The sequence below is a fragment of the Pteropus alecto genome, unplaced genomic scaffold (assembly GCF_000325575.1).
Source record: "Pteropus alecto unplaced genomic scaffold, ASM32557v1 scaffold388, whole genome shotgun sequence".
NCBI lineage: Eukaryota > Metazoa > Chordata > Mammalia > Chiroptera > Pteropodidae > Pteropus > Pteropus alecto.
In genome coordinates, this window is record NW_006441398.1 from 1,288,286 (window position 1) to 1,311,670 (window position 23,385).

The window sequence follows — 23,385 nt, forward strand, 5'->3', positions numbered from 1 at the left end:
GCCCGGGACCCCCGTCCGCGCATTGCCGTGGCTCCCGAGACCGAGGCGGCCAGGGCAGGGGGTCTCCCCAGGGCCCGGGGCCCCCTCCTTGGGCCGGCATCTTGGAGCCAGCACGGCCCCCTTCTCTGCAGGTGGAGGTACGCACGGAGGTAGCGGGGAGGTCCGGGATGCCCCCCGCCACACATCCAAGCTCCTCCCCTCCGAGAGAATTCGAGGGGCGCCGCTGAGGCGCGACTTTGGGTGTCTGAGGCTGGCTGTGCGTCCCGGTGCCTGTCGCCCCCGCCTTTTGCCCCCCCTCAGCGTCGGTTCCCATCAGGTGCCGCTTCCACCTGGGGCAGGTGCCTGGCACGATGCCTCGGTAGGGGAGGATGCCGCCCATGCCCTTCCCCCGCACAACAGAGAACTAGTGGCCCCCGCCTCTGGACTGAGCTTTACGAGGGTCCCGACGCCACCCAGATTGGCACCTGTTGACGGAAGTGTCCCAATCACCTCATTAGGTCTGGGGACGGGGGATCCCCACGGCTGCCCTCCAGGATGGCCAGGTGGAACCTGATCCCAGGTCAGGAGCGTCTGGGTCAACAGGCTGGGAATTCTCTCATACCTGGAATCCTACCTGGGCCTGGGTGACACTGTGGGGCACTCTCTCCCACACACACACATACACAGGCACAGGTGACTGGCACCAACCTGCCCAGCTAGGTTCTCCCTGTGCCACCTTGTGGACATCACAGTCCTGGACTCACTTTTCTCTATCTGTGACAAGCTGGGCCAGGGTGACTTCTGACTTTCTTTGGTTCGGTGACCAAAACCTGAGAAATGTCCTGTACCCTCTTAGTGCTTCACTATCCCTCCGTCTTCCTGTGGTGCTGTGTAACCAGGTTCTCGTCCCCTTCTGCACCTGCCCTCCATCCCCTCTGTGTCTCCCCTGTGTCCCCCGGTCCCCCACCCCAGTCCTGCTGATGGCCTGCCAGCCTTGCCGAGGAGCTGGGCGTATCTGGTGTTGCAGATCACACAAGGTCAGACCTTGGGGCTGGGGAGGGCCAGGGTCTTTTGTCTCTCCCTCTGGCCCTGGGAGGGCTTTGTAGGAGTCCCCTGGAGCATGCATGTGCTTGGCGTGTACCAGACATGGGCCGGATAGAAGCTGTGATTCCTGGAACGAGGCTGGACCGGTGCTCTGGTTTTCCTTCCCACCTCTTGCCCGCTTTCTCCCCTATTCTTGTTATTCCTTTCTCTTGGCTGCTTGGGCCTGCCATTCTGTCCCTCTGTCTGTCCCAACGTGTGCCTGTCTGTTCTGTGTCCGGCAAACGGATGTCCTGTCCAGATTCCGGAAACGCCCAAAGCATTGAAATCTCCGGACATGGGGGTCTAGGTCCCTGGCTGCTCTTGGAAGAGGGGAATTCTGGGAGGTTGGCCCTCTGGACCTGGAGTCTCCTGCTCCACCGTGAAAGGTGTGAGAACAGGGACTCTCCAAGGCTGGGCTAGTCCCCTGACTCATGGGTTCACTCTGCTGGCCCTTGGGTGACCCCTGCCCTCCGGGTAGGAGTGAGTCACCCTGGGGAGGAGAACCCAGGAGGCCTGGCCTTCCTCTCTCCCTGCTCTGCATATTCTTAGGCCTTAGCTGCTTGAGGTGTGGCCTAGGGCTCCTACTCCTCCTCTGCCTGGACCCCCATTCGAGCTGGCCCTGCTCCTGGCTGTACCCATGCTCTGCCTGTTGGGGATGTGGTGGGGCTGAGTAGTGGGTGGGGTCTGGTTGGGAGCTAGTAGTGTTAGATGACCCTGGGTTTAAATTCCAGCGCTGTCACTTCCTCACTGTGTGTTCTTGGCTGGGTGCCTTTTCCTCTCTGAGCCTTGGTTCTGCCATCAGAAGAATGGGACTAAGAGGGTGTTTGTGGTTGGGAGAGACGTAAACTGGGCCAGCGCTTTGCAGGCAGAGCTGCTATGAAACCTTATTGGTGGTCATGGTCAGCAACCCAGGCTGTGAGTTTGTGTCCTTTAACTCAGGGTTTTTCAGCCTCAGCACTATTGACATTTGTGGCTGAATCATTCTTTGAGATGGGGACTATCCTGTGCACTGTAGGTTGTTGAGCAGCATCTTTGGTGTCAGCCTACTAGATGCCAGTAGCACTCCCTCCCCACTCCCAGTTGTGATAACCAAAAATGTTTCTGGATGTTGCCAGATGCCCCCAGAAGTGTGGGGAGGGGGCGAAATCCCCCACCTTTGAGAACTGCTTCTGTCACGTCTGAGTCTCAGTTCTCACCTAAGGAATAATAGTGGCAGCTGCTCAGGATTGAAGTGAGAGGTTGGTATGATTGTGGAAGCGAGGCTCTTGGCTTGAAGTAAACCTTCCCTAGGGGCAGCCGCCCTCAAGGTTGGCTGGGAGCCAAGGAAGACTTTCTTCATCTGTGAAATGGGTTCTCGCGGTGTGGGGAGAGCACCTGATAACCTATCCTGCACTAGGATTCTGGGTGCTCCTGTTTTAAATCCTAGTCCTGCCTCTTGCTGGCTGAGGGACCTTGGGGCAAGTTATATCACCGTCTGGGCCTCAAGTTTCACCATCTTGAATATGGGTGATAATAGCACTCACCTCGTGGACTTCATTAGTTGATCTGGGTACAGCTTGTAGTAACTGCTGTTATTATCACTAATCATACTTGAACTTTAGAAGACTGGTGGTTTGGAGGTACCTTCACTCCACCCCTCCAATGCTGTCTTCTCATGACGTGGGTCTCAGGGAGGTGCCCTTGGCCTGGCCAGGCCCATTTGGCCTCTAAGCTGTGGTCAACAGCAGTGGGTACCCAGAGAGGAAGCCGGAAGTTGGGACGGCCTGCATCTGCAGGCAGAGGGCTGGCGCATGTAAACACTCCTGTGCATTTGCATACTGGTGTACACCCATGTTCTGTGCACAGACCTGTAGGTATGAGAGAGCATGCATCCCCGAGTCAGCCCAAGGAGCTTGGGGGAGCCTGCCTTTAAGTCCATTCAGACTGAGGCTGAGGGGAAAAGTCCCCAAGATGCCCCAGAGCCCTGGAGCTGGCCTGGCGCGGGGCTTGCTGGGAGCTAGCAGGAAAGAGGAAGTGGCGGGTGAGAGGCCCTGGCAGGGCTGAGGTTCAGGAAGAGGGCGGGGTCCTCAGCCGAGACCCAGGATGGCGGAGGCCGATACCCCTTTGGACCAGGAGTTGGAGGTGGGGTCCCTGGGGGGTGGAGGGCAGAAGAGGACCTCAAGTGACACAGGCCAGAGGCCCTGCCTTTCATAACCCTCCGTTTTGGGTAGAGGGGAAAAGATAGGTTGGAGTTTTCTGTTTGGAAGATGAAACTATTTGAGGCCCTATGGGGTTCCTCTGTCAGGCAGATAGAGGAGGAAGGAGGTGGGGCTCTGCTCCTTAGGGTCCCGGTTGTAGAAGATGAGAAGAGAGAAGATGGGGCCTATCCCTGGGATCTCCTAGATTGAGGATACACCAGGAGAAAGATGGGGCCTGCCTCTGGGGACTCCTAGATCATGGGTATAGCAGGGGAAAGATGACACCTGCCTTCTGCACCTACCAGTTTGAGGCACAGCAAAGAGGAGAAGGAGCCTGCTCTCAGGACTCCAACCCCATAGTTTTTTGGGGTAGCAGAGGCCTGTTCTTGATACTTGTTTGGGGAACAGCAGAGGGAAGATGGGCCCTGCAAGTCTAGGGGGATAGCTGAAAGGAGAAGAGGGTTTGTTTTCAGAACCTTGTCATTTGGGGGAACAATGGAAGAGAGACTAGGCCTATCCTTGGGATCCCCTAGTTTGGGAGGACAGTGGAAGGGAGATAGGGCCTATCCTAGAGGATGCTCTTAGTTTGGGAGTGGCACAATGGTGGGGCAGTGGGGCCTGTCCTCCAAAATCCCACTATGTAAGAAACAGATGAAAGGCGACAACTGTACCTATAAGGTCCCTGAGTCAGAGGGAACAGGGAGAGGGCCTTGTCTTACCTCCCAGTTTGTGGGGTCAGAAGACATAGAGCAGGCCCTGTCTTGGGAGCCCCAGGCTGGGAGGAGACCAGGCCTGGATGGCCAAGTGTAGTCTGCACCCCATGTCTTCCTGGCCCAACTGACCCCGCTCTGTCCCCTGCAGAGTGAGCCCCGCAGCTGGTCCCTGCTGGAGCAGCTGGGCCTGGCGGGTGCGGACCTGGCAGCTCCTGGGGTGCAGCAGCAGCTGGAGCTGGAGCGGGAGCGGCTTCGGCGAGAGATCCGCAAGGAGCTGAAACTGAAGGAGGGGGCCGAGAATCTGCGTCGGGCCACCACCGACCTGGGCCGCAGCCTCGGGCCTGTGGAGCTGCTGCTGCGCGGCTCCTCTCGCCGGCTGGATTTGCTCCACCAGCAGCTACAGGAACTGCATGCCCACGTGGTGCTGCCCGACCCTGTGGCCGCCACCCATGGTGAGCAGGGCCTTCCCTGGGGGAGGCGAGACTAAAGGGGTGCCACTGCCAGGGGCTCACCCCGTCTCCACTGATCCCCAGGGAGACACGCCTGGTCACAACAGCCTCCAGCCTCACAATACAACCAGAGCAAACATCAAAACCAACACCCAGAGAAAGGTGCATGGTCACACCAACACCCAGACAACATCCAGAGACTTACAGTGTCACACAAATACCCAAAGACATGCATAGTCACACCAACATTTGGGCAACACCAAAAGACCTATACAGTGTCACACCAGTACCCAAAGATATGCTTTGTCACACCAATACTCAGACAACACCAGTGGACCTACACAGTGTCACACCAATATCTAGACTCACGTAGTCACACCAATACTCAACTAACACCCGAGGTTCTAGACACTATCATGTAAATACCCAGAGACTCTCAGAGTCACCACAACACTCAGAGACTTCCGTACTACCACCTAACACCCAGAGAAACACACACACAGTCACACCAATACACAGACAATACCCAGAGACTCTCACACATGGTCACACCAACCCCCACAGATTCACACACACATAGCTGCCCAGCTCTTTTAGACATACACTGTCCCATTAACAGCCAGAGACATATGCACAATGGGACAAAGCCTGAAGACTCAACACTGCTTACACCAACACCCACCCCTTCTATACACAGTCATATCAACAGCTAGAGACCCACGCTGTCATGTTAACATTCTTGAGACAGTGGGGAGAGTTCAGCTAACAGCTAGGATCTCATATGATCACATCTATACCTAGAATCACCCCGACAGTCACACCACTCTCCAGAGAGTTGCATAGAGCCAGGCCACCATCCAGAGACATGAACATCTGGCTGTAGCCACACCTGGACACTCAGACACAGTTGTACCAGCGCCCAAAAGCTGAACAAAGTTGTGTCATCAGTGCATTGGAAACTCATGCATAGGGTTGCTTCAGCACCCAGAATCTCACATAGTCCTTCTAACACCTAGCATCTCACATAGTTACATGAGCACCTAGGGAGACACACCCTCACTTTGCCATGCCACCACCCTGTGGGTTACAGACATAACCACACCCATGGAATCCACACAGCTGTGTAAGGAGTTAGGGGCCTCTGTCCATAGTCCCACCAACACCAAGGACTCATGCACACCTGGACACTTACTCATGCCCATTCATCTAGTCCCACTTCAGCCCTGAGGGGGTGCCCTGAAAGGGGTTCCCTGCGAGGGGCAGGGTAGTTGGACCCTCGGCGCCCTGGCCTGGGGGCGGAATCTAGGCTGGGCAGAGAGCAAATCTCTCTGCTGGGCCAAACCTCCCTGGCAGATGGAGGTGAGGCCCTGCTGACTTTGTCCCACCCACCCTCTCCAGATGCCCCCAAGTCCCCCAGTGAGGGCGGCTCGGCCTGCTCAGCCACCAACCTGAGCCGCGTGGCTGGCTTGGAGAAGCAGCTGGCTATCGAGCTGAAGGTGAAGCAGGGGGCAGAAAACATGATCCAGACGTACAGCAATGGCAGCACCAAGGTGGGGGCACACGCAGGCACCCCCATGAGCAGGTCATGGGCAGGGGTTGTGGGGGGATGGGCTGATGGATGGCTGGGAGTCAGGACTGGGGTATGGGCAGCTCCTGGGGGCGTATGGGAAATGGGGTGAATGTGGATAATGTGAGACAGACACACAACACGTAGCTGCCCCCTCCCAAGACCTGAGGGTGTCTATGGTCAGGGCAACTCATTGCTGGTGACATCTCTCTGACACAAGTCCACACAATCAGGTCAACACCTAGATCCATACTTGTCATCATCCTAACATCCAGAGATACACAAAGACAGCCCCCTGGTCATAATATCTGGATACCCACAGAGTCATATTAATACTTGAAACACACTTATAATGTGTAGAAACGCAGCGGCAACAACACTTAGAGACATGTGACATAGCCACCTCTAGACACATAAATACACACGTCATCATGTAACACCCAGGACATCCAGCACAAGCCAACATAACACCTAGACCCAACAGATACACCATTAAATTCACACCCAGAGACAAGTTGTCACACAGACACACCCACTCCCCAGTCATAGCAGTGCTGGGGACGTAGCCACAGGTCTGTACCAACACCCTGAGATGCTCACGTGGACAATTACAGTCAGGCCTGCTGCTAGAGACACTTGCTCACACACTGTCGGGAAAGTGCCCACACTCGTGTGCACATACAAACACGACTATTACATGTTAGGACACAGAGCACATAGATTATTTTTTGTACTCATATAACATGCAGGAAACTCAAGTGTACAGCCCCATGAATTTTTACCTGTGTACATATCACCCCCATCAAAATCCAAAACATTTCCAATCACCCAGAAAGTTCCCTCCTGCCCTTCAGTCAGTACCCAAGCTTCCAACACCACAAGTTAGCTTTGCCTTGTTTAGAAACGTAGCACAAGTAGATAGAAAAACTCACAACAATTACTAGCACTTGTGCACACATGGGATCCTGGGCTATGTGCCCAGTCATCACCATACCGTGTGAACTGCACACACAAACATCTGGAACATTGCTTACAGCAGACCATCAACACACCCACCCAGTCACCCTTGGAGACTCACCTTTGTAGCTACAGTCAGGGCTATACCTGCTCTGGGGACCGCCCACCAACAAGCACATTGTGCTGACAGCTGACGCGAGTACAGTGCCTGCTGGTTCCAGGCACAGCCCTGAGCTCTGCGTACAGATCGGCAACTTTGATCTTCCGTGGGGGTCGGCTCTCTTAGTACTGATCCTATTCCTGCATGTTGAGGAGACAGGCCCAGAGAGGTTGAGCGGCTTGTCCAGAGAGGTTGAGTGGCTTGTCCAAAGAAAGACACACAGCTGTGGCAGAGCCAAGACTCAAGCCCCACGGGCTACATCGCCCGTCTGCGTCCGTGAACACACAGACGCAAACACTGTCTGTCACATGTTTGCCCTGGTGTGGACATCAGGGCCAGTGGTCAGGCCCCAACTGGCCAGCCATTCCCTGATGGCCCATCTCTGCCTCCAGGACCGGAAGCTGCTACTGACGGCCCAGCAGATGCTACAGGACAGTAAGACCAAAATTGATATCATCCGCATGCAGCTACGCCGGGCGCTGCAGGCCTGCCAGCTGGAGAGCCAGGCAGCTCCAGATGAGGCCCAAGGTGAGCTGCTCGCCCTGCATTCTGCCTTGCAGAGCTCAGCCCTCAGCCCCATGAGGGGACCTTTTCTGGGGCAGGGAGGTGGGTACTGTAGCTTATTCCGTGACTGGAACGCATTCCCTCTCTGGGCCTCAGTTTCCCATTTTGTCCTACTTGAGGTTTGCACTAGATTAGGTATTAGCAGACTACAGCCCACAGACCAAATCTGCTGCTGGCTTTTTTTTTCTAAATGTTTTATTGGCACACAGCCATGCCTATTCATTTATTATCATCTAAGGCTGATTTTACACTGGGACAGCAAAGCTAAGTAGTGGCAACAGAGCCTGTGTGCTCTGCAAAGCCAAAAATATTTACTTCCTGGCACTAAATAGAAAAAAATTGCAGACACCTGGACTAAGTGGTTGCCTTGTCATGTTCGCTTCTGTTGTGTAGAACCATGGGTGTCCCCAGCCTGTGCGTCTCTGTGTATGAAGGGCTGGGGATGTCTCAACCTGATTGTCAACCTGAATTTGTGACAGGGTCTTGATATATTGTGTACAGGTGTGACTATGTCTGTGCTACTGATGTGTTTCAGTATTAATGTGACATTGACTGTAGGGACCAGCAGCTGTGTGTGTGCCCTAGTAACTATGGTAGTTCGTATGTCACCTTGACAGATAGAGGTGTGTCAGCTGTTGGTGGCTGTTAGGCTCTTTGGGCTGCTGTGATAGCACTAGGTGGCTTATAAACAATAGAAATTTATTGCTCACAGTTTTGGAGGCTGGAAGTCTAAGATCAAGGCATTGGCAGTTCCGGTGTCTAGTGAGGCCCACTTCCTAGTTCATAGACCACATCTTCTCACTGTGTCCTCACGTGGCGAAAGGGGTGAGGGAGCTCTCTGGGATCTCTTTCATTAGGCCACTAATCCCATTCAAGAGGGCTCCACCTTCATAATCTAATCACCTCCCAAATATCCCACCTCCAGATACCCTCACACCGGGGGTTGGGTTTCAACATATGAATATTGAGGGGATGTAAACATTCAGACCATAGCAGTGAGGCTTGTAACTTGAATGACATGTGTGTCTTTGTGGGGAGGGCTGTCAGTATTACTGTTGACATGATTGTATTGTGAATACTCTTGTGGATTTCTCAGTTATGGTGTGTGATGGTATGATTACATCCATGTGCCTTTGAGTGATATCGCGACCTTGGCGACAACATGACTTTGTCCCTGTAATGTAACAGTCTCAGCGATTGTCTGAGTGCCATGTGACAGCAGGCCTAGAAGCAGGAGTGTGACCATGTTTGTAAGATGACTTGCCTGTGAATATCAGGGTTCTTGTGACACTGTCTGTGTTGTTGGTGTCCGGGAGAGTGCCACACACCTGTGGATGACAGCATGACTTTGTGACTGAGTGCCAAGCTCTGAGTCTGGGTCATTATACGGGACAGCGAGACTGTCCTTGGAATCTATAGCCATGAATAAGTGTGACCATGACTTTGTGCCTCTGGGTGACAAGTTTCCTATACTTACCTGTGTGACAGTATGTCCTTGTGCCTTTCCTGTGCCATTGGGTAACTGGCTGTGTTCTTGTGACTTCACACTGGGCATGACAACCAGCCTATTTCCCTTTGACATTGGGTCCCCATGCCTGTGGGTATTAGTGACATTGCCCTGCCTGTGTGACGGTGCAGTGATATTCCTTTGCCTGTCTCTATGCCTTATCCATGTGTCAGTGTGATTAAGTTCCTATGATTCTCCTTGGGCTGGAGTTAGAGTCCTGAGAGTTCCGCTCCAGGGAGACTGTTTCCCACAGGGTGTTTATGTCTTGTGATCATGTCCCTCTGCCTCTGTGACAATGTCCCTTTGCTGGGGAAATTGGGTTGTTTCTAGTCTTTTCCTCTTAGAAAGAAGGTTGTCGTGAATAACCGTATACATATGTCAAGTGCAGAGGTGTTTCTGTGAGATACAGCCACTGAATTGGGATTGCTTGATCAAAGGGTAAATACATTTGTAATTTTAATAGATATGGCCAAACTGCCTCCATTGGAAGGCAACTTGTATTCCCATTAGCAATGAATAAAAGTTACTTTTTAAAAAAAGTGTCCTTGTGTTTGTGTGACTATATCCTTGTGGCTGTCCAGTTGTCCTTGGTGTCCCTGTGATAGTCCCTGGGGTGAAGTGGAACCCTGACAACTTGTTCGTCCCTAAGGCTGTGTTGACAGTGTGCCTGTGTGTATGACTGCTCCAGTGTGACAGCCTTTGTCCCTGGGGTCATTGCTATGGGTGCGAGTATTTGAATAAAAGAGGGCGGAAGTGTGGCGGTCTGCCTGCTGGTGACAGTGCGACTGTGTCACTGTAACTGCCCCTTGGGAGAAGCCTGATACATGTTGGTGGTGATACGTCTGTGGCCAGTGCCTGTTCTTGTGGATGCTGTGTATCTGGACTGGGTTGGTTAGACCTGGGTCCCAGGCTGGCCTCACTACCCGGTGTCCTGCACCCACAGGGAGTCCGGACCTGGGGGCGGTGGAGCTGCGCATTGAAGAGCTGCGGCATCACTTCCGAGTTGAGCACGCGGTGGCGGAGGGTGCCAAGAACGTGCTGCGTCTGCTTAGTGCCGCCAAGGCCCCTGACCGCAAGGCAGTCAGCGAGGTGAGGGTTGGAGCCTCAGTGAAGGGGTGGCTTTGACCTTGGGCAGCCAAGGTGTGGAGTCGGGCCTCAGCATGGTCAGTGCCTCGGTGTGGCAGGGTCTAGTTTTCAGGGAGCTCTGGGGTAGGACCCCAGATGGTTTGGGTTTGGGGCCTCCGGTGAAAAGGAGCCCTTGGTAGGATTTAGTCCTGGAGGAGCCTGGGTCTGTGCTTGGAGGGGCCATCCCCACCCCCACCCCAGATCGGACCTGTCCCTCCCACCTCAGGCCCAAGAAAAACTAACTGAGTCCAACCAGAAGCTGGGGCTCCTTCGGGAGGCGCTGGAGCGGAGGCTTGGGGAGCTGCCCGCTGACCACCCCAAGGGGCGGCTGCTGCGAGAGGAACTCGCTGCGGCCTCGTCCGCAGCCTTCAGTGCCCACCTGGCCGGGCCCTTCCCCGCCACGCACTACAGCACCCTGTGCAAGCCCTCACCGCTCACAGGTGGGTCCCGACATCTCCCAGCCTTAAGAACCCACAGTCCCCAACCTGGTTCTCCACTCTCCCTAACCCAGACTGCCATCCACTGTTCCCTTCCTTCACCCCAGCCCTCTAGCCCGGGCCCCATTTCCCCAGGCCAGATAGCCCCTTACTCCCTGAACTTCTTGGCCCGTCTTGCCCTCTGATTCTGAACTCCTGCCCCCATCCCACCGTTCCCACTTTTCCACCCTCCTGACCTGGCCGTGTCTTTTTCCTGCACTCATAGTCCCCCAGACCCTCACTCTGAGAACCCTCAGCCCTGAACCTCTGACCCCAACCCCCCAGCCAGTCCCACTCTCCTTAGACCCCTCAGCTGCTACATCACCAGACGAGCCCTACCATAGACCTCAGCCTTTGCCTCAGACCCTAGGTCAGCCCTCTGAATTCTGCTCTGCTCCTCCTTGCTTGGACCTTCATCCTACACCTCTATTCTGTCCTTAAACCTCAGCATCCAGAGCCCCTCCCCAGCCTGGTCCACTCCAGCCTGGTCCCCTCCCCCTTGTCCCATATTTCTCACTTCTGCGTATAGCCATCCCTGCATCAGAAGCCCTGCCCCACCCTGGTTGTCCGTCACAGCTCCCACTTGTATGTGGGCTGCTGCTTTACATGTCCACTTCACCCCCAGCCCCCTCCCCTTGGCCTGCTCCAAATGTGGTCCCCCCTGAGTCAGACCCTTCCTTAGGGACTCTGGAGGTACGTGTGGTGGGCTGCAAGGACCTTCCAGAGACAATCCCCTGGAACCCCTCACCCTTGGCGGGGGGGCCTGGGACCCCCGACAGCCGTACTGCCTTCCTGAGCCGCCCAGCCCGTGGCCTTTATAGCCGAAGCGGAAGCCTCAGTGGCCGGAGCAGCCTCAAAGCAGAAGCTGAGAATGCGAGTGAGTGGGTATTGAGGGTCTGGAGGGATGAGGTGGGGTTGGGGGTCCTGGGATGCCCCACACTTGTAACACTCTAAAAAACTAGTACATCACACCCATTAGGAAGGATACTAATGAAACAAAACAACAGGTGTTAGGGAGGATGTGGAGAAATTGGAATCCTTGTGCGCTGAGAACATAAAATGGTGCAGCTGCTATGAAAAACAGCATGACAGGTCCTTAAAAAATTAAACATGGAATTACCATGTGACCCAGCAATCCCATTTCTGAATATATACCCAAAAGAGTTGAAAGAGATATTTGCACACCTATGTTCATAGCAGCATAACTCACAGTAGCCAACGGCGGAAGCAATCTAAGTGTCCGTTGATGGATGAATGGCTAAAAGCATGTGGTATAACCATAGAATGGAATCTTATTCAGCCTTAAAAACGAAGGCAATTCTAACACATGCCACAACATGGGTGAACTTGAGCACATTGTGCAAAGTGAAATAAGCCAGTCACAAAAATACTAATGCTGTATACTACGGCCATGCCACCCTGAACAAGCCCGATCCCGTTTGATCTCGGAAGCTAAGCAGGGTCGATCCTGATTCGTACTTGGATGGGAGACTACCTAGGAAGCCCAGGTGGTGTAGGCATTAAAAAAAAAAAAAAAGGGAAACAAAAATACTAATGCTATAAGCGATTCCACTTATATGAAGTATCTAGAGTAGTCCAGTTCATGAAGGTGAAAAGGATGGTGGTTCCCAGTGACTAGGGGAGGAAGATGGGAAGTTAATGTTTCATGGGGACAGAGTTTCAGTTTGGGCACATGGAAGGAGTTCTGGACATGGACGATGGCGGTGACACAACAGTCTGAATGGACTTATCATGTAGCTGTACACTTAAAAAATGATAATGGTGGTAAATTTTATGTTCTGGAAACTTTACCACACTTCAAAAAAAACTAATATATATGTACAAAAAAGATGTATTAAAGAAGAATAACAGCAGGATGAACACCCATGTTGCCACCACCCAGTTCAGGAAATAGAACTCCCTGGAAGCCCCCCAGGTCTCCTCCTCAGTTCCAGCCCCTTCCTCTGTCCTAGAAGTAGCTACTCTTCTGACTTCCATGGTTATCATTTTTTTACTTTTCTGTGTAGTTTTAGCACCCATGTATGTATCTCAAAACAGTGTAGTTTAATTTTGCCTCGTGTTTGAACTTCATACATGTGGAATCATACAGAATATACTCCATGGCAGTGGTTTCTTTGATTTAACATTGTGAGACGGATCCACGTAATTCTGTGAAACTATAGTTCATTCATTCATTTTTACTCCTGTTTAATAGTCTATTGTCTTAAAATGAGCCATATCAAATTGCTGCCTTTTGTTTTTCTTAGGTACAAAATAGTTGAATATCAGCAATTTCATGGTTCAGCTAGTAAGACTATATTACGGATTGCATATTCTGTTAGTGGACAGTGAGCCGTTTCTACTTTGGGGCCATTTTATAAAGCGTTATATTTATGAATCTCCCGATGTACACATGCATGCATTTTTCTAGGGTAAATACTTAGTAGTATGTTGCTGAAACTTGCTTACAGAATCAAAGTGAATTTGGATTCCTACCTTGTATTATACACAAAAATCAACCACAAGGCCTTAATGCGAAAGGCAGAACCATAAAGCTTTGTCAAGATAGCATAGCAGAATATTATGATAGAAAAGGAGAGGATTTCTTTAGTAAGATATAATAGATATTCCCCCAGCCCCAGCATTTCCTGACTTCCACCCCCACCCCCATTTACAGGTGAGGTTAGCACTGTGCTCAAGCTGGATAACACAGTGGTGGGGCAGACATCCTGGAAGCCATGTGGCCTCAACGCCTGGGACCAGAGCTTCACCTTGGAGCTGGAGAGGGTGAGCAAGGTTGGGGGATGATGGAGCACAGAGAAGGGGGATTCTGGGTCTTGGGCGCCACAAGTGATGGTCATCTTCCTCTCTCAAGGCGCGGGAACTGGAATTGGCTGTGTTCTGGCGGGACCAGCGGGGCCTGTGTGCCCTCAAATTCCTGAAGTTGGAGGATTTCTTGGACAACGAGAGGCATGAGGTCCAGCTGGACATGGAACCCCAGGGCTGCCTGGTGGCTGAGGTACAGCCCGACCTGACCCTGAGAAAATGCTTCATGCAACTCCTGCTCCCAGTTTTCTAGAAAGGGAAGATATCTTTTCTGTTGATCCCAGAACCTTGATAGAAAACTGCCCATAATTGGTCATATCAGTGACATGACTTAAGCTGAGACTGGTTTTGTTCTGTCGCAAGAATTAAAAATTAAAATCACAAAATTTTGTCAAGGCAGAAAAGAAAAACAAAACTTGGCAACATGCCATGGCACTGGTAACATGTGCTGCCGGAGGCACACTGAGTACAGAGAAATTCCTTCTGCAATGGCGTTAGGGTTCAAAGCAGAGTACCCCACTGTCAACATTATAGACATCGGGGACCAGAGCATTCTCGGTTGCAGGGCCATCCTGTGCGCTGTTGGGTATTGAGCAGCATCCCTGGGCTCCACCCCCAGGATGCCAGTAGCTCCACTGCCAGTCGTACAGCCAAAAATGTCTCCAGACTTTGCCAGTGCCCCCTGGTTGAGAGCTCCTAGTTTAGGTAACATTCCTAGCTGACCCCTTGGAGTATGAGCCAAGCCTTGTCCTATGTACTTTGCTGACATTAACTCGTTAATCCCCCAATGCACAGCTGACAGAAGAGGAAACCGAGATGCAGCGAAGGACGGTCACTAGCCCCTTCATTTAGCCTAAATTATCCTAAAAAAATTTTTAAATTTGCCTCTAACATATCCATATGCCCTGTTTTATGTAATGTATCACCCCGTATCCATATCCCCATGTGGAAATTCTTACATGATCTCATAATCCAGGACCATTGAAGGGAAGGAAGGAGAGAGAGAAGGGTCGACTTCAGTGGCAGTGCAGTGAAATTGTTCTGTTAGGAACTGTCCAAAACCAGGCCAGACATGGTGGTAGGTGGCTCTGAGGGCAAATTCTGAAGCTTTCAAGGTTTATTAGAGCATTTGATTTTGTTTTATGTCTCCTAAAAATGCCATCCAGTAGAACTTTCTGCAGTTCCGTTGTCGATGAGCTGACAATAATTGCGTTCTATTGTAGAAGGAGATGTTTTAGGTTGGCATTATCCAGTATAGTAGCCGCCAGCCAATTGAAGTGTGGCTAGTGTGATGGGGGAACTGAAGTGTTAATGTTACTTAAATTTTACTTCATTTAAATAGCCGCATGTGGCTGGTTTCAACCATATCGGATGCACATGAAGTGACACAATTCTGTGACTTTAGCACCTTCTAGATGTGTTGGAGTTGGGAGAATTTAGCTAGACCAGTGGTTGCCCCACCTGGGTGGGCACTAGCATTATCTGGAGGGCTTATTAAAACATAAACCAGGACTAGGAAGGAAAGAAGGGGACACTCACCAGACTTGGTGGACTGAAAGGAGGGCCCAGAGGGCTCTTCTGGGGGGTGCTGTCCAAGTCAGCCCCGAGATTCAGCTTCTCCATGGATATGTCCACCCCCCCACACCCCACCCTCGTTACCGATTCACTGAGTCCAGGTGCGGGGCCCGAGGATCTGCATTTCTCACTCGTTCCCAGGTAATGCTGATCCGCCGTTCTGGGATCACCGTCGGGAATCAGGATACGAGATGATGTAGGGCCTGTTTGCTAGCGTTGAATGTGCATATTGTATCAGACCCCCTCCCCACCCTCAGAAGATGACCTAAGTGCTTTCTTCTCATCTTCCTGAAATGGCATTTCAGGAGGGGGCCCTGCCAAGCGATGGATTGGTTTTATGACCCCTTATTACGTGCAGTGCCACAGTGATCAGAACCCCTGAAACATGTGTGCGCACACTTGTGCTCCTAAGGGCCTCCCTACTTGGCAGTGGGTAAGGGTGCTCACCCATCGGCTCCTCTCCCCAGGTCACCTTCCGCAACCCTGTCATTGAGAGGATACCCCGGCTCCGACGGCAGAAGAAAATCTTCTCCAAGCAGCAAGGTGAGCATGTGGGTTGGGGCAGGGGAGAGGCCAGGGGTCTTGGTGTCACCAGGGTGAACCAGGGTGACACTGCCGCTGTCCCCAGGGAAGGCATTCCAGCGTGCTAGGCAGATGAACATTGACGTTGCCACCTGGGTGCGGCTGATTCGAAGGCTCATCCCTAGTGCCATGGCCACAGGCACCTTCAGCCCCGGGGCTTCTGGACCCGAGGCCCGGTCCACAGGGTAAGGAGGGTAGACTCTGCGGGTCCCGGCTGTCTCAATTGCTTCCCAGGGTGCTAGGTCCCAAGCACACCCTCTTTTTTTGTGCTGCAGCGACATATCCGTGGAGAAGCTGAATCTCGGGGCTGACTTGGACAGCTCCCCCCAGAAGAGCCCTGTGGGCCCTCCTTTCAGTCCACCAAGTCTGGTGAGTGTCCCCTTCTTTCCTTCCCAGTCCTGGCTAGGCAGCATCAGGGGGCCTCCTTCCCAGCTCCAGGCCCAGAGACCACCCAGAGCTTCCCAGGGTCACACAGCATGCCTCTGGCAGAACCAAGTCCTATTCTTTATCCTGGATAAAAACATGAGCTGGAGAGTCAAACCTTCTAGTTCCCCATCTTGCTCTGCCGCCTCCTAGCTGTGTGACCCACGCCTAACCGCTTCACCTCTGTGCTCAGTGCTTGTAAGTTGCTCAGTGCCACAAGTCGATGATATAAATTAAGATAGTGGTTTTCTCTGGGCAGAGGAGGAGGGGTTGGTTATTGGTAGGAGGAGGACAGAGGGAGCCAGCAAGGTGATGGGACTGTTCCACATCCTAATCTAGGTCAAAGGTTAGCACTTTTTCTGTAAAGGGCAATATAATCAATATTTTTTACTTTGAAGGCTAGACAGTCCCAGTCATAACTACTGGACACCGCTGTTGTAGAAAGCAGCCACATGCAATGCTTATGTCCTTGAATGGGTGTGGCTGTTTCTGGGGAAACTTTACTGATAGACATTGAAGTTTCAATGTCATTTCATTTCCATAGATCAGGAAAAAAAAAATTTTTTTTTAATTCCTATCCCTTTAAAAACATAGAGACCATTCTTAGCTTGCAGACCATACAAAAAACAGCATTTACCTACCCCTGGTCTAGGCATTGGGGACCTGGGTGGACACATATGTGACAGCTGGTCCCTTCGCCCACCTCACTGAACGAATTTTGTATCTCATTTTTTTAAAAATGAAAATATATCCTTCCTGGCTTGAATTAAATAAGCTACCTCATTGTATGAGATGAAGTTGGCCAAAAAACAAAAAGAAAAGAAATCCAAAAGCTTGATAACACTGATGGCTGGGGAGGATGCAGTAAAACAGGCAGCTAGTGGGAAGTGCGCTAGTCGCTGCATGCCCTTGGGAGGGCCTAGCCGGCTGAGATAAAAACGGACACTACCTTGACCCAGAACTTCCACTTCTGGACATCTTCACACACATGCACAACCATGTTCACTGAGGCAGCTTTGTGGGGGCAAGAGTGGAAATAACCTCAGGGTCCATTTATAGGAACCAGTGCTAAATAAATGACAAGATGGACTAGTATGCAGCTATGAAAAATGAAACCAGTCTCATCTGCTGATGTAGAATGATTTCCAAGACAGATTGTCCAGTGGGAGAGGCAAGATTGGAATATTGTCATTAGTGGATACAAGAAAAACAGAGCCTGTACTGGCAGTTTTGCTCGTGCGGGTATAAAACATGTCTAGGAAGGTTCCCGAGAAAGCATTAAACAGTGGCTGGCTCTGGAGAGGGCAGCTGGGGCAGGAAATATTTCAGCCTGTTTGCATGGATTGAATTTTTAGAACTGCTTCTATAGTGAAGAATAATGGACCAGTAGGTAATTTTTTCCTATGAAATACTAATTTTGGTTCTTTTTAGTTACATATACATGTTGTATAAAAGTGATTCCAAAGGACTAATACCAATCAAGAGAATAAGTAGGTAAATGAGAAAATATGTATTCAGTATGAAATGTGCTGGAGAGAAAAAATAAAACAGAAGGAGGATGGGGAGTGTTGATATTGGGGGGGTTCTGTTATTTAATAGAGTGGTCAGCTGACCACCTGCAAAGGTGACATATGAGTAAAGGCCTGAAGGAGGTGAGGGAGTAGCTGTGCAGGTGTCAGGAAAAGATAGTTCTGAAAAAAAAAAAAAAGATCCAGGCTGCAGGAACAGTCCGTGCAAAGGTCCTGGGGTGGAAACATGCCTGCTGTGTTCAGGGTAGTGAGAGGAACTTGTGGCTGGAAGGGAGTGAACGAGGGGGTGAGTGGGAGAGGTGAGGTCAAAGAGGTGATGGGAGCCTTGGTGGCTATGATGGCTATGGGGTGCCTCTGACTTCCCTCACTCTGACCCGCTCTCTCCACTACAGAGTTCCCCAATCCAGGACACAGCCACCACACCTGTGCTGCCTTCAGAGCCCCAGGAAACCCCAGGGCCCTCTCTGTGCAGGTGACTCCCATCCCCTGCCCACCACCCGCCACCCCGAGCACTGTCCCCGTCCCCACCAGTGTCCTTTCTCCACAGCCCTCTCAGGAAGTCACCCCTGACCCTTGAGGATTTCAAATTCCTGGCGGTGCTGGGCCGGGGTCACTTTGGGAAGGTGAGGTGGGGGGAAAGGGGTTGGAGGGCTGGAAGTCTGCATCCCTGGGTCCCTGGGCTGGCTGCTAAGGCCACTCCTGCCTACTGGGGTTCCAGGTGCTGCTCTCCGAATTCCAGCCCAGCGGCGAGCTGTTCGCCATCAAGGCTCTGAAGAAAGGGGACATTGTGGCCCGAGACGAGGTGGAGAGGTGGGGATCCTGCTCAGGCCCTCTGAGAACCTGTCTCCTGGAAAATGGGAAACAGCAGTCCCTTCTCATATTCATTAAGCTAGTTTTTAAGATAATAGTAATAACTCTTAGTAAACACCGTTCTGCTGATGGTACAGAGATGGTGAGCAGCTTGCCTGAGTTCATGCAGCCAGTGAGTGGGAGGTCCTGGATTTAAACTTAGGAACTCGGGCTCTGAAACCTGTGATCTTAATGGCGCCATTGCACTGCCTCTGCTTTGGGGTCAGGGCCTTGGGTTCAAATCCCACCTCTGCCACAGACATACTTATACTTATAGAGAGCCTGGGGAGGCCCTTCCGAAACTCAGCCTCCCCGTCTATAAAAGGGAAGTAATAATGCCTTCCTTGCAGGTTTGTTGGGTGGCTTGGTAGAGACACTGAGATTGTCCCCAATCTTCCTGACATCCTTTTTTAAATCAGGAACCCAACTCAGACAGGCCTAAGCAAATAGAAGAATTTATTGCTCTGGATCAGAAAAGTCCAGAGGTGTCCTTCAGGCATGGCTGTATCCAGGTGCTCAGATGACATTTCCTCAGTTCTGCTTTCTTGTGTGTGGGCTTTGCTTCCAGTCTTGCCTCCCTGACCAGCAGTATAGTTCTTGTCCACCAGCTTTAACCCTTCTTTAATAATTCCAGCAGAAGTCCTGAGATTGAGCCCTGTTGGCTTGGCTTTCTCATTCCTGAACCATTTCCTGGCCAGGGAAATGGAGTGCTCCAGTCAACCCATCCCTGCCAGTTCTCTTTAGAGAAGTTGGGGGATCGTTAATGGGATGATGGATTCTAGGTGCCTGTTTAGCAGATGAGGCTGCTGAGGTTCAGAGGTATTAAGCAATTTGCCCAAGGTCGCACAGCCATGCGAGGCCCTCAACAAATATCTGATGATTGAGGACTTGGAATGTGGGAGTTGGCAGTAGGGATCTCCTGTGCTCCTGACCCCTGCCCCCCATCCTGCCTAGCCTGATGTGTGAGAAGCGGATCTTGGCGGCGGTGACTAGTGCGGGACACCCCTTCCTGGTGAACCTGTTTGGCTGTTTCCAGACGCCAGAGCACGTGTGCTTTGTGATGGAGTACTCGGCTGGTGGGGACCTGATGCTGCATATCCACAGTGACGTCTTCTCTGAGCCCCGTGCTGTGTGAGCCCAGGCACCCCCGACTCCCTGCACTGATTCCTCAGCCCCCTTTCTGCTCCTCCATGGCAGGCCCTTCTTCACCCCAGCTCCTGGAGTTTGGGCTTCGGGGAGGCAGTTGGGCTTTTGAGAATATGGCAGCCAGGTTTATATGGTCTTCCTTGTGGCGAGACCCGCCTGCCTCACACCAGCCTCTCTCTGCAGCTTCTATTCAGCCTGTGTGGTGCTGGGGTTGCAGTTTCTCCATGAACACAAGATTGTCTACAGGTGTGTGTGTGTGTGTGTGTATGTGTGTGTGTATGTATGCATGCGTGTGCATGCATGTGCTCATAAGTGGCACCTCTGCCCACTAGGGGGCCCTCAGGCTTCAGGCAGGCCCCATCCCCACTCATCCCTCTTTACATCCCCAACCCCTCACAGGGACCTGAAGTTGGACAATTTACTCCTGGACACCGAGGGCTATGTCAAGATCGCAGACTTTGGCCTCTGCAAGGAGGGTGAGGGGCAGGGCCAAGATCTAGGGCTGGCCTCTGGGGATTAGACAGAGAGGGGGAAGGAATGGAGTCCCTACCCAGGTTATCTCACCCTCCCACCCTTGACCCTGGGACAGGGCTGGCTGGACCACTCTGTGTTGGGCTGGGCTACAACTGGGGACACTCCCGTCAATAACCGCATGGCCCTGCTGCCCCAGGGATGGGCTATGGTGACCGGACCAGCACATTCTGCGGAACCCCGGAGTTCCTGGCCCCCGAGGTGCTGACAGACACATCGTACACGCGGGCGGTGGACTGGTGGGGACTGGGCGTGCTGCTCTATGAGATGCTGGTTGGCGAGGTGAGGCCCAAGGCTGCCCGCACTTTACCTGTCCCTGGGACGGCACTGGAACCTGTATGCCCAGGGGTGGGATCAGAATCTTCCTCCACCACATGTGTGATCAGGGGCAGGTTGTTTCGCATCCCTGGCCTCAGCTTCTGAATCTTTAAAATAACGTATTTACCCTCTGATGTGAAGGTATGGGTGGGGCTGGGTCTGATGTGGCCAGAGGAGTGGCCTGATTTGCCCCGTTCTCCCTGTCCCCAGTCCCCGTTCCCAGGGGATGATGAGGAAGAAGTGTTTGACAGCATCGTCAATGATGAGGTTCGCTACCCCCGCTTCCTGTCAGCTGAAGCCATTGGCATCATGCGCAGGGTGAGGACCGTCCAAGCTGAGGTGGGCTTCAGGAGGGACTCTGGGACCCAGAAAGGGAAACTGACACAGTGCTCCCCTTCCCCAGCTGCTGCGGAGGAATCCAGAGCGGAGGCTGGGGTCTAGTGAGAGGGATGCAGAGGATGTGAAGAAACAGCCTTTCTTCAGGGTGAGGATTCCCCTCAAGGGCCTGGCCATCTCCCCCTAAGACCTCGTTGCATCACCTGCAACATTGTCACCCACTTTTCTTCTCTCTCTTGCACCCGCACTGACCCTTCTACACTTACATCTACTCCAGGCTGACCTGATGGGGACCACTGCCCTGCGTATGAGCCCAAGCTCGCTGCCCCCCCCCAGACCACCAGGGTTCCCCCACGCTCACCTTGTGATGCTTCCTGCGCTCCCGTTCCCTTCACTTTGCCCCTCTATCTTGTGACTAATTAGGCTGATCCCCACAGACCCAGGGCTGGATGGGGCGCAGGGGTCTAGCCCCTCCTGTGGTCTGTGCTCCAGCCCCCCACACTGATCTTACTCCCTTTCTCCATGCAGACCCTGGGCTGGGATGCCCTGCTGGCCCGTCGGCTGCCACCGCCCTTCGTGCCCACACTGTCGGGCCGTACTGATGTCAGCAATTTCGACGAAGAGTTCACCGGGGAGGCCCCCACGCTGAGCCCCCCTCGCGATGCGCGGCCTCTCAGTGCCACGGAGCAGGCGGCCTTCCGGGATTTCGACTTCGTGGCCAGGGGCTGCTAGCCCTCTCTCCGGCCCCTCCCCTGACCCAGCTGTTAGTTTTTTAAAAGGCCTTTGGGGTTTGACCCCTCCATGCATCCCCGGCTCTTCTTGTGTGCATTAATGGGGGTGGGAGGTGTGTGATTGGAGGTGGAGAGTGGAGGGGGGCATAGGGAGTGATGGGGAGACGCCCTGGGTTATAGTGAGGGTTATCTGAAGGGGATCAAGGGAGGGTGGGGACTCGGGGCTGTAACTATGGTGAGGAGCAGGGACAGGGCCACGATGGGAGGGGCTTCGGGACTATTCGGGGATGTCGGCAATTGGAGACTGTGATGGGGCGTGGTTTGGGGTTATGGCCTCAGAACTGTGATGGGGAAACTCAGGGCCATAATGGGCGAATGGCGCCAGGAGTCAGTCGGGTCCCAGGGCTGTCGTCGCGTTATGCGCATGCTCCTGCTGCTCCGGCTCCTCCTCGGGCGTCCTTGCTCCCCCACGTGGCAAGTCACAGACCTGCACCCCAGGGGAGCGCACTGTTCCTCTGCCACCCCCACGCGGTCACAGGGTGCTGCAGCACCGACACGACACACCGCCCTGGGCATGTCCAGGAAATGGCTTTATTCCCCGAAAGCTCCGCGCTGCGGACCTGGGCCCTGCCCGGGGCGGACCGGCTTAGCTGCTGTGCCTCCAGGCGCGCCTAGAAGTGGCTGAGTCCACTGTACCGGGAGCTGCGCAGCGAGCTAGCCTCCCAGGCGCTCCTGGTTAGTTCCAGCCCCGCAGGACTGCCCTTGGCGCCGGCCCTCTGCGGCAGGAGGCGAAGTAGTTGGCGAAGCACGGCCTGGCGCAGCAGGATGTACACCCAGGGATCCATGATCTGGTTCCACGAGGCGAGGCGCACGGCCATAAACAGCGGCCGCTGCAGGGAGCTGGAGCCCCAGCCCCCGACGGCCAACACCACCAACACCTATGGGAGAAGAAGAAGTGTGAGGGTTAGGGTAGGTGTAAGAGAAGGGAACCAGCGAAATGTGGGGCTAGGATGGATGAGAGCATGGCTGGAAGGTAAGGGGGCTGTGAAGAGAGGCAGCGTGTCACAGAGGGATAAATGAGTGTCTCCCTGTAAAGGAGGTTTGGAAAGACAAGCAAAGAAGCAGGGCCTTGGCGCAGCATAAGCAAAGGCCTTAAATGGGTGGGAGCTCAGTCTGGAAAGAAGTTCCAGGTGTTCTGGAGAACAAAGGGCTGAAGGGGAGAAGAAAAACGGGGTGGGGAAGTGAAAAGGGTCTAGAGAATGAAGCTTCCGGGCCTAGAGGAGTGGGGCTGGGGGGAAGGCTTGTGTGCGTTGGGGTGAACTACAAAGACCCCAGGAAGGAGATTAGGGGGAGAAGGGGTGGGATGTCAGAGGGAGAAGGCAAAGGGTGGGCTTTCCTGACCTGTGAAGCCTCAAGGGGCGGGACCCTGGCTGGGGAAGGGAGAGAGGACCCAGGTATCTTCAGATGGAGGAAGTATGGGTGGAGGGGTGGGTGCGCCCCTCACCAGCAGCGGGCTCCAGCAGATGCACGACACCACCATGATGCCTACGAGTTGGCCCACCATCTCCACGTCGTGAGCACGGGCTCTGTGCGCTGAGCCGCAACCCAGGCCTGCAGAGGCCGAAGCGACGGACGAGACAGACGAAGCGGAGGCTGAACGGCGTCCGCGTGCCCCCCAGCGCCGGCGGCTGTCGGAACCAGAAGTCGGGGGGCGCTTTCGAGAGTGGCGGCGCCAGCGCGCACGCAGCAGGGCCAGGCCACTGAGCATGTTGCACACGAGTG

At 53.3% G+C, this 23,385-nt stretch overlaps 2 protein-coding genes and 1 pseudogene across 2 annotated transcripts in view; 2 read left to right on the top strand and 1 right to left on the bottom strand.

The window, feature by feature from the left end:
- PKN1 (protein kinase N1) overlaps positions 1–21,678 on the top strand; it is a 21,886-nt gene extending 208 nt beyond the window's left edge. Inside the window, exons 2-22 of the mRNA XM_006918770.3 lie at positions 4,101–4,404; positions 5,800–5,951; positions 7,478–7,613; positions 10,100–10,245; positions 10,508–10,721; positions 11,440–11,634; positions 13,435–13,544; positions 13,633–13,776; positions 15,626–15,701; positions 15,787–15,925; positions 16,016–16,109; positions 18,085–18,164; positions 18,240–18,315; positions 18,411–18,502; positions 19,496–19,672; positions 19,871–19,933; positions 20,087–20,163; positions 20,358–20,500; positions 20,747–20,854; positions 20,940–21,020; positions 21,401–21,678. Coding sequence (XP_006918832.1) covers positions 4,101–4,404; positions 5,800–5,951; positions 7,478–7,613; positions 10,100–10,245; positions 10,508–10,721; positions 11,440–11,634; positions 13,435–13,544; positions 13,633–13,776; positions 15,626–15,701; positions 15,787–15,925; positions 16,016–16,109; positions 18,085–18,164; positions 18,240–18,315; positions 18,411–18,502; positions 19,496–19,672; positions 19,871–19,933; positions 20,087–20,163; positions 20,358–20,500; positions 20,747–20,854; positions 20,940–21,020; positions 21,401–21,604 — 2,811 coding nt within the window. The 3' untranslated portion in view covers positions 21,605–21,678. The remainder of the gene's footprint in view (positions 1–4,100; positions 4,405–5,799; positions 5,952–7,477; positions 7,614–10,099; positions 10,246–10,507; positions 10,722–11,439; positions 11,635–13,434; positions 13,545–13,632; positions 13,777–15,625; positions 15,702–15,786; positions 15,926–16,015; positions 16,110–18,084; positions 18,165–18,239; positions 18,316–18,410; positions 18,503–19,495; positions 19,673–19,870; positions 19,934–20,086; positions 20,164–20,357; positions 20,501–20,746; positions 20,855–20,939; positions 21,021–21,400) is intronic.
- On the top strand, positions 12,159–12,277 carry LOC112485391 (annotated as a pseudogene).
- A 141-nt stretch (positions 21,679–21,819) lies between the features above and the next one.
- PTGER1 (prostaglandin E receptor 1) overlaps positions 21,820–23,385 on the bottom strand; it is a 5,425-nt gene continuing 3,859 nt past the window's right edge. Inside the window, exons 2-3 of the mRNA XM_025051645.1 lie at positions 23,108–23,385; positions 21,820–22,541 (exon numbers count right to left, since the gene is read on the bottom strand). The exon at positions 23,108–23,385 is cut by the window's right edge and continues 88 nt beyond it. Coding sequence (XP_024907413.1) covers positions 22,275–22,541; positions 23,108–23,385 — 545 coding nt within the window. The 3' untranslated portion in view covers positions 21,820–22,274. The remainder of the gene's footprint in view (positions 22,542–23,107) is intronic.